Raw genomic sequence first — 14,118 nt, 5'->3', positions numbered from 1 at the left:
TAAAAAGAGAGAGAGACAGAGACAGGACAGAGCGAGAGACGGGTACAGCTTTTCCACTCTGCAGAATTAGCCACCGATTTCACCCCAGACACACGTTACTCCAAGGAGCTTTTGGTAAGTGATACCCCGCTGGTCTGTTGGGGCTCTAACCACTAGACTCCACTCCCCTGTTGTAGCCAGTGATAGAAGCTCCCAGCCTCCCCTCCCCACTCTATCCACTAGCTCCTGCTCCCTTTCCAGAGCTGGGGATAAAACCAAGGAGTCGTGGCTCCCAGCTTCCCCACCTCTAACCTCTAGACCCCATTCCCCTCCCAGAGCCAGGGAGAGAACCCAGTAGTCCTGGCTCCTAGCCCCCTGCTCTAACCACTAGAATCACTCCCTTGCCAGAGCCAGGGATAGAACCCAAGAGTCCTGGCTTGGAGCCCTGCCCTCCTCTAACAAACTAGATCCCACTTCCTCCCGCAGCCAGCCTCCTGGCTCCCAGCCTCCCCTTCCCGCTCTATCCACAAGCCCCCGTTCCCTTTCCAGAGCTGGGGATAGAACCCAGGACTCCTGGTTCCCAGGCCCCACCCCTGCTCTATCCATGAGTCACCACTCCCCTCCCAGAGGCAGGGATAGCACGTGGGAGTCCTGGCTCCCAGCCCCACTCCTCCACCACACACATTGTAATGAAGGCAAGAGCCGGCTTGCACCTGATGGGTGTGGAGGGGTTGTCTCAAAGGGGTAGCACCAGCGAGTGCAAACAGCTGCCTAAGCCTGAGGGATGGGGTGGGGTGAGAGAGCCGCCCGCTGCTTCACGGGGTAAATTTACTCCCGGGTCAATTCTTGGACTCCTTCAGCCGGGACCAGGGAGATCTGCTCTGTCCCCCTGTCACAAGGTTCAGTCCCCGCTAGTGGTGCCTCCTGCTGGCCATCCTGGGGATTAGCTCTGCCAGGCGTCACATTCTCCTCCAGCGTCTCTCTCTCCAGGAATCGCAGCCTCCTCTTCACGACCCAGCCCTCCAGCCGGGTCACCATAGGTGTCCCCCCCTCTTCCAGGGTATCAAATTCCCTCTTGACCAATGCACTCAACATCAGCAGCAGGGAGGGGGACCTGGGCCCACCCTCTAATCCAGCTCCCGGCTCAGGGACTGTGTAATCAGCAGCCAAGTTTGGCACTATCCCATTCCTCGCTGCTTTCCCCCTGAGCCTTCTCCTACCTCCTAACTCTCCCCACTCCTCTGGGTTTGTGGGTCCTAAACTCCCTCCGGTGGGCAACCTGCCTTTAGCCCCCACCACACCCCTTCACATAGACACCCCGCCCTTGCCAGGGAGCCTGGGGCAGAACAAAGCATGAGGGCGGCTGAGTGTCCTGACACATGGGGGAAACTGAGGCAGCTGCAGAACACTGGCAATGCCATGACACCCTCCAAGGGTGGGAAGTGCCCAAGCGCAGTGCACAGAGGTGGGGGGCACAGGGCAGAGGCAGTTGCCGCCAGGAGGGAGGGGGAATGTCTCCCCCCAGTCTGCCTGATGGTCTGTGGCAACATGAGTGACCCTAAGGAAGTGGGGGAGGCACCACTGCTGTGTGGTGTGGGGAGCAAAACCCCATCTCCTCGGTGGGAGGGGTCCGTAGATTTCCCCTCCCCCTGGGGAACCTGGGGTGATGCAGTGGGGGCCCCAGGCCCTGATGTCTGGAGAGGGTGGCTGTGGCAGGGTGGATTAGGTCTGGAGGTGCCATGCTGGAGGCCTTGTGGCCCTTGCCTCACCCTGCCCCAGAATAGAGTAGAGAGAAGTCCTCCAGGCAGCCTAGAGTGGCTGCAGAGGAGCGGCCAATCAGAGGGGCTGATGGAGCAGCCAATCCGGGACCAGAAGGTCCCTATATAAGACAAGCAGCAGAGGAGAGAAGTTTAGTTCCTGCCTAGAGCTCAAAGAGAAGGGGTTTGTGCCTGGCTGAGCCGAACCAAACCACAGGCCTGCAGGCAGCTCATTGCAGAGAGCTCACCAGGCAGAACCAAGCCCAGGGAAGGCTGCCAAATACTGGGTGTCTCGCTGGCTGGATAGAGCAGTAGCAGGGCCATGAAAATGTCAGTGCAGGCAGACTGAGCCCAGAACCTGGCCAGACCTGAGGAGATTACTGAGATGGGCCCCGGCTGGGTGGTTGAAGAAGGCAGTGCCGCGGGGGAGAAGCCTTTGAGCTACAGCCCCATACCAGGGCTGTGATAAGAACTCGGGACTGTATACCCTGGAAGTTCGGACAGCGTGTGCGGCTCGGCCGGAGACTGAGCTGCCGAAGACCAGCCGAGAGAACCAGCAGCCGGGGGGTGCTTGCAGGAGGCAGCTGCTACCCTGATGTAAGACCAAAAAAGACAAGCAGGTCACACCTAACCGAGAGAAAGGGGGCCAGCCATGAGAGGTGGGTGCCCCCACCCCAGTAAGAACTGTGTTTGCAGGCACTATCGGCCAGAGAAAAGAGGGCACACACGAGAGGCGGGCACACAAGGGAATTGGGCTCTGGAGGAGGGATACGGGGTCCTTCCGCTGTGAAAAGTAGTGCGTGGCTGAGAGCTACTTTGCAGGGAGTTGGATGTTGTGTATTGAGGACTGATTGCAATGGAAAGCTATCGCTTTAAGAGTGGGGGCAGGGAGTGGAGTTTCCTCGTCCTGCTGCCAGTCTTGGGGGCTCCACGGGGAAGCATGGGACCAGAAGCAGTCTGGAAGAAACCAGCCTAGAAAAAGGTAGGTTGAGTTGTCTCACTATCCGAGGGAGCAGCCTGCTTTGTCTCTCTCTTGTATGTGGCTGCTGTGTAGGATTGTTCTGGATCCCCAGAAACAGTCCCCTTAGGCTGCAACCTTCCAGCAGGAGTATTTGAGGTTTGTCTCTGACTGCTCTGGGTGGGTGCTGCGAACGTACCAGCTGCAAAGCGGGTCAGAGGTGCCGTTACTCCAGAGCTGTGGCAAACGGCTCTGTGATTCCACCCACTCTGTCGACCAGCTCATGCATGTGCAGTCGTTCGTCTGGTTTCATTTCAGCCAATCAGTGATCAATCCCCTGGCTGGAGACTTGGCTGCATCACAGACCCCAGCGACGATCTGCTGCTTCCCCATCACCATGAAGGCTTCTCTTGTCGTCTGCATCCTCGCTGCTCTCCTGGCTACGGGTGAGTGGGGTCTGTTCCTACAGGGGCTGATTTCCTAACTTCTCCAGCGTACCAACCGCTCAGAGCCGCCTGCCGCGTGAAACCGTTAATTTAATGTAACTGATCATCCCCCACAGAATAACGGGGGCTGAGCTGGGAGCGTCTGGGTCAGAGGAGGAGAGGGCTGGAAGTCACAAAGTCCCCATGACAACAAGTGAAACAACGGGAGGAAATATTTACTCTTTAAATCACTAAAATGTGTCCTGACAGGGCAGTTTCATAGCTGGCCAAGGGCCTTCCTGACGGGGATTGTCTCTGCTCTGAAAGGCAGATCTGAATTTCAGTTCCAGGAGCTCAAGACGATATAAAAGGCATTTCTGCAGGATACCCACCCGGGGTCAGTCGGCCATGGCTGCGTTGGTATCAAGGGGGCCAGATCCAAGCTGGGGTCAGTTAAATTCAAGAGAAGGGACAAATCTAGCTGTGTCATGTTCTCTCTTCTTCCCCAGGGTCCTGCCTGCAGTGTGAGGTTTGCGAAGGGCAAGGAACCAGCTGCACGGGCACCATGCAGACCTGCCCAGCTGGGCTGGACTCTTGTGCCATCTCTCTCACAATGACTACATTGGGTAGGTGAGATGGAGCCTAACCAACCTGGGTCAGCAAGCAGGCTGGGGAGCCAGGATGCCTGGGTTCTAGTCCCTCCTCTGGGGCGGGGACTTCAGCCCAGATCCCTCCCCTCCTACGGTCGTGCCTGGTTTCCGGGGTGTGTGGGTGTGTCTCTGTTTCCCCTCTTGAAGCTGCCCCATATTGTTTAACTATTTCAAACATGCCCTGGAACCTGATCACCCACGTCCACAAAGAGTGTCCAACCCACTGGGTATCCGGGGGACCACCCCACCCCCATCTCCTCCGCTGGCTGGGCTTTATGCAGGGCCCGATCCGGTGGGAGTGCTCCAAGGACGTCTCCTGGATGAGGCCCCGCAGGTGATATCAGCACAGGGGAACGCCAAGTTTGGGAATCCCACCATGGCTCAGGGGCGAGCAGGACGCACGGCGTTGGGATTTCAGTGGCCTGGCATGTACCCACTGGTGGAAACTTTGGCAACGAAAGGGCTTTATGGGCCAAAGATTCAGGGCCCCCAGGGTTACGCGGCAGCTGAGTGGGGAGCTGGGGGATGTAAATGCTGGATTTAGGATTTAGAAAGCTGAAATGGCTTTCTCTAGCCCTGCGGGACCTCAGATTAGTCACTTCCCCTCTCTGTGCCTCAGTTTCCTCCTGGCTAGAGGAAGGCTAATGGCACCTGGGTGTCGTTGTGAAGAGGGTGTCGATGGGGTGGGAGTGGAAGGGGAATATATCTCTGTCTTCTCCTCCTGTGCAGCGGGAGTGAATACCCAGAGCATTCACAAGGGCTGTGTGATGTCCAGGCAATGTAGAGCCGGCCCCATCTCTATGAATTTTGGACAGGGAATGACAAGGACGGGCATCGCCTGCTGTGTGGGAGACGCCTGCAGAACAACCACCGTTACAGGTACCTCTCCCCATTTCCACCTCTCCTCCCCCATCCCCTGCACCTCCTGCCCCACATTACCTTCCTGGGCCTGGGCCTCCTGCCCTGCAGGGGGCTCCCCAGGGAATAACACTGAGCCCCTGGCTGGGTGGAGTTTAGTGGGCTGGGCTCTAGGCTCCCACCAGGTGTGAAGCCAGCTGGCCCCACCCAGGGCGGGGTCCAGGGATCCCTGCTGCAAACCTCTCCCCTGCCCCTGCTGCCCCCGGTGTCCCCAGAGCTACAGCTCCCCCTGCAGGGGGCACCCAGGGCTGAGCTGTGCAGCCCCCAGCTGCTCTCCCTGCCCTGACGCCGCCTGGGGCTCGTCCCCCGAGCTGACTGCGTTTGCTCCACTTCTTCCCAGTGCCCCCGGCTGACACCAAACCCAATGGCCACCGCTGCCCAGCCTGCTATGTGATGAATGCTGGTCAATGCAGTGAACAAACCATAGAGTGTACTGGATCCGAGACCCGATGTCTTGATGCTGCTGGAACCATAACAAGTGGTAACTTCAGTTCATTTATTCTGGGGTTATTTTTCCTTTGTCCCCCCGCCCCCGTGCATAGGGCAGAAGCAAGACGCTGTGTCGGTTCCACGAGGTCAGGGGTTCACAAACTGTGGGTCAGGACTCGAAAGTGGGTCTCGACCTTATTTTAATGCCAGATGCTAATGACGTCTCTGAAGAAACCATCCCTGCTGCCAAAGAGCCTGCAATCTGAACAGGCAAAAGAAGGATCGTTCTCCCCATTTTAAAGATTGGGGAAACTGAGGCACGGAGCAGTGCCGTGACTTGCCCAATGTCACACAGGGACACGTGGCAGGGAATTGAACCTAGTTTTGGGGAGTCACACCATGGTGCTATCGCTCACTACAAAGCCGCCCTGCGTAGAGATCCCAGCTCTGCCACCAGCACTGAGCTGCTGCTTTGTAGCCCAGGTATGCTGGGGGGAGCAGAGCAGACAGGGAGACGGAGGCTGGGGGGGAGCTTGGCGGGGCCCTGAGGAGGTGGAAGCTGTTGTGTCCTAGTCCAGCTCAAAGAGTGAAGCTGCTTCCTTGCCACAATCAACTGCTTCCCTCCCACCCCCGCAGGTCGAAACCCTGTGCAGATGGTCATGAAGGGCTGTGTTTCCCAGTCCATCTGCAACCAGCTACAAGTGGGTTCGGGAACTGTCGCAGGGATCAATGCAAGTTTAACCACGGCCGAATGCAAAGAGACCTATGGTCCGGCGGGCGGGGCACCAGGAGCAGCCGGGCTCCTCCTCCCGGCCCTCGCCGGGCTCCTTCTGCTGAATCTTCTCTCCTGAATCACCACCTGGTGCAATGGTCACATCACCCTGCAGCCTGCGTTAGCCCCTCTCCCCACCAGGGCTTCCCGGCTCCCGGGTGGACTCGCATCCCCTTTGTATGGTGCTGAATAAAACACGCTGGAGAGCAAACTCTGGATTTGTTCTATCTCTGTTTATTTCAGTGAGAAAATTTTAATTCTCATGGGTGGGGTCGGCAAGAAGCCAGGTAAGAACAGAAGCGTGGCCGCACTGGGTCAGGTGAATGGTGCAGGTGGCCCTGTGTCCAACAGGGGCACACCCAGAACTTCACGGGCGGTACCCACAAGTATCAGGGGGTAGCCGTGTTAGTCTGTATCCACAAAAACAACGAGGAGTCCAGTGGTACCTTAAAGACTAACAGATTTATTTGGGCATAAGCTTTTGTGGGTTAAAAACCCCACTACTCACGCAAGCTTATGCCCAAATAAATCTGTTAGTTTTTAAGGTGCCACTGGACTCCTCTTTTTTTTTTTTTTTTTATACCCACCAGTGATTTTCATTGTCCATAGAGTGGGATCACAGCAGGGTGCGATAAATCACTACCGGTCAGAGGTCTCTCTCTGGACTCACCCAAGCCCTTGTTAAGAGCTTCCGTGTTAGAAAGCCAGCCCGGAGAAATGGTAGGGAAATGGAGGTGTCTCAAGTGCCTTTTTATACCCTGTGCACAGAAATGTACTGGCCCAAACGAAGGCCACAGCCCCTGTTTGTGGAAACTTACCGGCCCAAGATGGAGTCCAAGGTCACGTGAGCAGACCACACAGCTTCACGTGGTTTGCTGAATCACAGGGGTTGGCCAGTGGCTCCTCGGGGGCCGAGGAGTTTCTTCAATGGCCCATTGTTAGAGTGAAGGGTCCTCAACTTCCGCCACAAGGATGAGCCAGGCACACCAGCGCGATCCACGTGGACTTTGCCCTGAATGGTCGCTGGGTGGCGAACAGCATCGGGAACGTTCCCTCGACCGAGACCGGTACCTAGCCGGGGGTGACTACGGAGATCCCAGCGGCGGCTTCCCTCTGGAGTGTGGGGCCGACATTGGCGGTGCTCCTGGTATCAGCATGGACGTAACATCCCGGGCCGCCTGCAGGGCCTCCGGACATCCAGGGAGGCCTCCTCCAAATGGGCCGGGCTACTCCGCTCAACTTGAGTCGGAGGCCTAGAGGCCAGTGTGGATCGAGGACTGCCCAACATGGGTCTAGCCTCTGACCTAGGTTTCCTCCAGTGCCGTGGTGAAGAAGGCCTCTTCCTAGCCTTCTTGGCATGCCCCATGGACGGGGAGCGGCGCCGACTAGTCGATGGCGCTGAAGGGTCGCTGCGCACTGACACTGCGGTGCCTGGTGCCAACTCGGAGCAGCACACTGGAGCTGGGGTCAGAACTGACTCCAGAACAGCCCGGAGCTTAACATCCCTTTCCCTCTTGGTCCAAGGCTTAAACGACTTGCAAATCTTGCAGCGATCGCTGAGATGGGTTCCCCCCAAACAGCGTATACAGTCCGTGTGCAGATCACTCACTGGCATAGATTGCCTACAAGTGTTGCACCACTTAAAACCCGGGTCACGGGGCATGCCCCGGCCCAGGCGCTCTAGCTAAACGTAACTAGCTAAATGAAACTAACTAACTACAGGTACCACACACTGAACGAACAAGCAGTTTTGGGGCCCGAGCTACAACAAAGCTGGAGCAAAGCAGTTCCGAAGCACCTTCACTGGCGGCAAGAAGGAACTGAGGGTGGGGGGAGCGCGCAGCGCCCCTTATACCGCGTCATAGCAGTGCCACTCCAGGGGTCGCTGGGGCACTCACCTATAGATACTGCTACGGGAAAAACTTCCGGCACCGGTGCACGTGGCGAGCATGCACAGCTATTGTGGAATACACATGAGCAATCACTCGAAGAAGAACTTAGCGGTATTGTTGTTGGGGTCTGCCAAAAATGGTCTTCGCTGGATCCAAAAGCACCTCAGGCCTAGTCCCTACTTAGTCCAGACGTCGGACTAAGGTACGCAAATTCAGCTACGTTAATAACGTAGCTGAATTCGAACTACCTTAGTCCGAACTTACCGCGGTCCAGATGCGGCTGGAAGTCTCCCCCCGTCGACGCCGCGTACTCCTCTCGGCGAGCTGGAGTACCGGCGCCGACTGTGAGCACTTCCGGGATCGATCCCAGAACATAGATTGCATGCCGCCGGACCCTCCGGTAAGTGAAGACAAGGCCAAAGAAAAGTTAATTTTGTTTTTGTCAATTTTTCTCACAAGAAAAAGGTCATAATTTGCCAACGCGCTCCTAATGTCCACTGTACCGGAGTCAAGTAGCCTCTTTAAAAGCCCTCTTCACAACGCCACCCATATGCCATTAGCCTATGGGGGGGAGGGATAGCTCAGTGGTTTGAGCATTGGCCTGCTAAACCCAGGGTTGTGAGTTCAATCCTTGAGGGGGCCACTTGGGGATCTGGGGCAAAATCAGTACTTGGTCCTGCTAGAAGGCAGGGGGCTGGACTCGATGACCTTTCAAGGTCCCTTCCAGTTCTAGGAGATGGGATATCTCCATTATTTATTCTTATTCTTTATTCTTCCTCGCTCTACCCATGGCACAGAGAGGGGAAGTGACTCCCCCGACTTCCCACAGGGCTACACTAAGTTTTCAGCACCTAAATCCAGCATTTAGATCCTCTAGCTCCCCACTCATCTGCTGCCTAACCCCGGGGCCCCAAATCTCCTGAGACACCCACCCGGAAGCCAGGGGGCCAGGCACGACCGTAGGAGGGGAGAGATCTGGGCTGAAGACCTCAACCCGATTCAGGCCGAGTGGGGATTTGAACTTGTCTCCCTCAGGGTCCAGCTGAGTAGGGTGACCAGCTCGCAAGAGTGAAATATCAGGACACATTGGGCGAGCGGGGCGGGGGGGAGGGGAGAGGACGACAATGACAGACACAGGTGGACAGAGCCATGAGAGGGGACCCTAGGAAGCTGCGAGAGGGGTTGTACGGCCCCTGCTGCAGCCCGCACCGCAAACCACAGGGCAAGGACACCTATTGAATTCAATGAGAACTTTGCATGTGAATTGATGTACCTAGTTCTGAGATTATAAAGCCAGAAGGGATCCGGTGATCACCTGGTCTCACCGCCTGTATAGCACAGACATAGAACTTTCCCAAAATAATTCCTAGAGGATAGCTTTAGAAAAACACCATGACCCTTAGTATATGGTTAATTGTTAATTACTCTCACCATTGAAAAGGTGTGCCTTATATCCAGTCTGAATTTGTCTAGCTACAACTTCCAACCGTTGGGTCATGCTCTACCTTTCTCTGCTAGACTGAAGTGCCCATTATTAACGATTTGTTCCCCATGTAGATACTTACAGTCTATAACCACGTCACTTCTTAACCTTCTTTTTGTTAAGATAAATAGATTGAGGTCCTTGAGTCGATCGCTATAAGGCATGTTTTATAATCCTTTAATCAGTCTTGTGACTCTTCTCTGAACACTCTCCAATTTATCAATATCCTGCTTAAATTGTGCACCCCAGAACTGGACACAGGATTCCAGCAGTGGTTGCACCAGTGCCAAATACAGAGATAAAATAACCTCTCTACTCCTGCTTGAGATTCCCCTATTCAGGCATCTGGTCACCCTATTTCTGTAGGCATTTCCCCAGGGTTTTTTGTAAAAATCAAAACTGAACTGCCCCAGAAATTCTGGCCTGTGGAATCATCGCGAAACTCACATGGCTCCAACCCTGCCGATGAACCTTTAGATCCACTGCACAGACTTCTGCCACGTGAGCTAACGGAGTAAGTGATGGCAGAGGCAGGAGGTTGTCATCCTATATGTGATAGATCAGCTCTATAGGGGGATGAGACACTTTTTTTGCCACTGGGTTTCACAGATATCTGCTGACAGAAGAGGAACTGTGAAACTCAGGAATCCTGGGTCTATTCCAGACTCCTGAATGGAGTGGTCTCTAGTAGTCAAAGACCCTTCTTCCCTGTCCCCTCCAGTCTATGTCTATCCTATTGCTGTCTAACCCGCCCCAGCTCCTCATCTGATTTCAACTGCCCCCCACTACCGCTCTGGATTCCTTGTCCCAGTTTCCTGGTCCTGTCTCACTCTCCTCTCTCCCCGCCCCCATCCCTCAGATGGGATGTTCGTTCCAGACTGGCAAAATTATAAGGCTTCCCAACATTTCAACACTTCCCATTCTAATTTTTCGGTTGCTTAACTATAGGCTAGCTCTGCCTACAACAAAGCCTATTCAGAACCTCTGATTAAGGGGATTATAAGTGTAAGCAGAGTCAGGATGAGCTCTACCCTGACATCTGGTGGTGAATTATGGCGAGTGTGGAAAAGAACTCCAGGGGCTGATCTTGTTTGCATAGGCACGCCCACCCGCCTGGCATGAAACAACAGCAACTCAAAGTGGTTACTTTGGCTGGTGTGGGATCCCCAGTTTCTCTGTTATTGGGGCAGGAAGAATAAAGTTTTGTTACCCTGACTCTGTGAATCAAGGCCAGTGGAACTGTTGTAGGACAGAAGGACTGAGTGAGTCCTTCACCATTACCTAAGTAGCACTTGCTTGTCAAGGGGCATGGGTTACAAAACCCAGTGAATGGAGAGAGGATGGGGACAGGTATCTGTACCTGATGGGATGGGCCCCTCTCTGAGGGGTTGAAACACCAATTGCACTACCTCCTCTCTCCACTGTTGAATATCAGAGCTAACTTTGATTCCATTAGAAGTCTAGTTACTGATTGCTGAGCTGAATTTGCTTTGGGCCAGTGGTGCACTAGCACTGGGGCTCCCCTACTATGAGCTGAAATTGCTAAGAGCTGAAATCACAAAAGAGCTGAGATCACTGAGGCTATGTTAGCTAGTGGGGGAGCCTGAAGCTATATTGCTAAGCGGCTGGCGGAGCAGAGTGGAGCCTTGTGAGCGGAGTGGAGTGGCTGGAGGAGCAGTGAGCAGAGCAGAGCATTGTGGGAGCGGCCCAAGGGATGGCTGAACTGGAGCAGAGCTGAGCGACTCACAGGTCGGTGAGTGGAGCGGAGTGGCTGGAGGAGCAGCGAGCAGAGCGGAGCCTTGTGGGAGCGGCCCAAGGGACGGCTGAAGTGGAGCAGAGCTGAGCGGCTCACAGGTCGGTGAGCAGAGTGGAGCAGCTGCCAGAGCAGTTCGTGGGACGGCGGGAGCAGCTCACGGGGCAGCTGGTGGAGTGGAGCGGCTCGTGGTGAAGGCTGCGGCGGAACCCCGTCGGCCTTGGATCACGTAAGGTGCCCCTTAACGCCCTGCGTTCCCCCCCGAACTCTGGGGCTGCACTGACCAGGGACAGAGACTTTGGGGGGTTGTTGGACTTTTGGGACTTTGGTGATCCTTGGGTTGCTGGTTTCAAGAACCCAAGGGAAAGGACACAGCCCAACTTGCTGGGGTGGGTTTTTTGCTCATGGTTTGTGTTATGAATCCTGTTTGTGGTGTTTTTTCCAATTTAATGCTGATGTCATTTACCTCATGTTATTAAACATTTTCTGTTACACTCAGACTCCGTGCTTGCGAGAGGGGAAGTATTGCCTCTTAGGGGCGCCCAGGGGGTGGTATGTAATTGTCCCAGGTCACTGGGTGGGGGCTCGAGCCGGTTTTGCATTGTGTTATTGAAACGGAACCCCTAGATACAGAACCCGGCCCTTGTTGCTGCCAACTTAGATGGGCAGAAGGGCTACATAAGTGTAGCAACCTCCATCATAGCTAGTCACCAAAGATTGAACCCGAGCCATCCAGACTTAAAAGCATGAGCTTCTACTACTTGAGTTCAAGATATAACTCCCTTAGCTGGGAGCTATACAGTTATCCTCTGAAAATCCACCAGAGGAGGGCACAAAACACATGTTGGACAGTGAATTACAAAAGTGCCAAATATTATTATTAGATCTGCAATACTTTTCACAATGAACATCAGCGGGGGATAAACTGGGAGTTTAAGAATATTTGGAAAACAATTTTAGAATAACATTCAGTGCTGTGGTTTAAAAGAAAAAAAAACCTGTTAAAACTCATAACTTAGCAGTATTCAGTGTTTGGAAAAAAAAACAACTTTTAGGAGCTCTGGGATACAAGTGAAGAATGTTGAAACAGGAAGATGTTCTGCTTAGTTACCACGTGGGCAAGGCGGCGTGCTATGGAATACTTGCAAGATTTACTGTAATGTTTTACAATATGTAGCAGCGCAATGCTGATTCCATCGATATTGTTGAGCAATTCAGGCTGATTTTATTTATTTCAGCCCACATCTGAATAGTTTTGAACACTATAGATCACAATTTTCAGCTCAGTTGGTCTGAACATGCAGAGCTTTAAAATTGCTCTGCTCTAAACTGTATATTAACTACAATTTTATAAACCTGCATGTCAGAGAACTGTGTGCCACTACTACTAGACAGTGGCACAAGGCAATTCAGTGTGAATCACAGCAATGTAGGACTGGAAGGGACATCAACAGGTCATCTAGTCAAACCCCTGCACTGAGGCAGGAGTGAGTAATAACAACACTAGACCATCCTTGACAGGTGTTTGTCTAACCTCTTAAAGAACTCCAATGACTGCTATTCCATAACCTCTCTAGGGGTATGTCTACACTACGAAATTAGTTCGAATTTATAGAAGCCGGTTTTATTGAAATCGGTTGTATACAGCCGATTGTGTATGTCCACACAATAAAATGCTCTAGGTGCTCTAGTCGGCGGACCGCGTCCACAGTACGAGGCTAGCGTCGACTTCCGGAGCATTGCACTATGGGTAGCTATCCCACAGCTATCCCACAGTTCCCGCAGTCTCCGCCGCCCCTTGGAATTCTGGGTTGAGATCCCAATGCCCGGATGATGCAAAACAGTGTCGCGGGCGGTTCTGGGTACATGTCGTCAGGCCCCTCCCTCCCCCGTCACAGCAACGGCAGACAATAGATTCGCGCCTTTTTATCTGGGTTACCTGGGTTACCTGTGCAGACAACATGGAGCCCGCTCAGCACAGCTGAGCTCACCGTCACCATATGTCCTCTTGGTGCCGGCAGACGTGGGACTGCATTGCTACACAGCAGCAGCTGCTAACTGCCTTTTGGCGGTAGACGGTGCAGTAGACTGGTAGCCTTCATCGGCGATCTGGGTGCTGGCAGCCGTGGGGCTTGCCTTTTGGCAGTAAATGGTGTATTATGACTGTTAGCCGGCCTATTACAAGTCGGGTCATCGCACGTTAGCAGAGTCTTCCCTGAGCAGCAGCTCGTGCAATAGGCCTGAAGACCATCGTCATACACCGCCCCGTATTTGCTGCCAAGCACCCAGAAAGATGCCGAGGGCTATCAGTCACGCTGCACCGTCGTCTTAAGATGTAAAAAAATAGATTTTCTCTGTATTCATTTGCTTCCCCCTCCCTCCGTCAAATCAACGGCCTGCTAAACCCAGGGTTTTCAGTTTAATCTTTGGGGGGGACCAGTCTGTGACAGTTGTTTGTGTCTCTCCCTGATGCACAGCCACCGTTCTTTATTTTAATTCCCTGTGCCTGTACGCCATGTCGTCACTCGGCCCCCCTCCCTCCTTCCCCTAGGCCGTCAGATACTACGTTTGCGCCACAGCTCGAGCCGAGAAGCGGTTCGCGCCTTTTCTTTGAATTCTGGGTTGAGATCCCAATGCCCGGATGATGCAAAACAGTGTCGCGGGCGGTTCTGGGTACGTGTCGTCAGGCCCCTCCCCCCTCGTCACAGCAACGGCAGACAATAGATTCGCGCCTTTTTACCTGGGTTACCTGTGCAGACAACATACCACGGCAAGCATGGAGCCCGCTCAGCTCAGCTGAGCTCACCGTCACCATATGTCCTCTGGGTGCCGGCAGACATGGGACTGCATTGCTACACAGCAGCAGCTGCTAACTGCCTTTTGGCGGTAGACGGTGTAGCATGAGTGATAGCCGTGGGGCTGGCAGCTGTAGGGCTGCATTGCACCAACCCCTTCCAGGCGATGGTATATTATGACTGGTACCCGTCATCGTCATACTGGTATGGCTGTCAATCATGGCCACCTGGGCAGACATGCTACTGTTTCGATGATGACGGTTACCAGTCATAATATACTATTTTCTGCCAATTGCCCAATATTGTC

General features: G+C 54.0%; 1 protein-coding gene across 1 annotated transcript; it reads left to right on the top strand.

Moving 5' to 3' along the window:
* Positions 1–6,078, top strand: LOC117869729 (phospholipase A2 inhibitor and Ly6/PLAUR domain-containing protein-like). Its single transcript, XM_034756799.1, has 6 exons — positions 1–114; positions 3,013–3,140; positions 3,629–3,745; positions 4,499–4,648; positions 5,028–5,168; positions 5,753–6,078. Exons 2-6 carry the CDS (start codon positions 3,092–3,094, stop codon positions 5,965–5,967), a joined length of 672 nt encoding a protein of 223 aa, XP_034612690.1. The 5' UTR covers positions 1–114; positions 3,013–3,091; the 3' UTR covers positions 5,968–6,078.
* Positions 6,079–14,118: the final 8,040 nt, after the last annotated feature.

This window comes from Trachemys scripta, chromosome 24, assembly GCF_013100865.1.
Source record: "Trachemys scripta elegans isolate TJP31775 chromosome 24, CAS_Tse_1.0, whole genome shotgun sequence".
In the NCBI taxonomy this organism is placed as follows: Eukaryota; Metazoa; Chordata; order Testudines; family Emydidae; genus Trachemys; species Trachemys scripta.
This window is presented reverse-complemented; position numbering and strand designations above follow the sequence as displayed.

Bases quoted from the DNA above. Each gene is read 5' to 3' on its own strand.
- LOC117869729 (XM_034756799.1), top strand. From the start codon at position 3,092: ATGAAGGCTTCTCTTGTCGTCTGCATCCTCGCTGCTCTCCTGGCTACG. The intron at 3,141-3,628 runs GTGAGTGGGGTC...CTTCTTCCCCAG, and splicing joins CGCTGCTCTCCTGGCTACGG to GGTCCTGCCTGCAGTGTGAG. The intron at 3,746-4,498 runs GTAGGTGAGATG...CCTCCTGTGCAG, and splicing joins TCTCACAATGACTACATTGG to CGGGAGTGAATACCCAGAGC.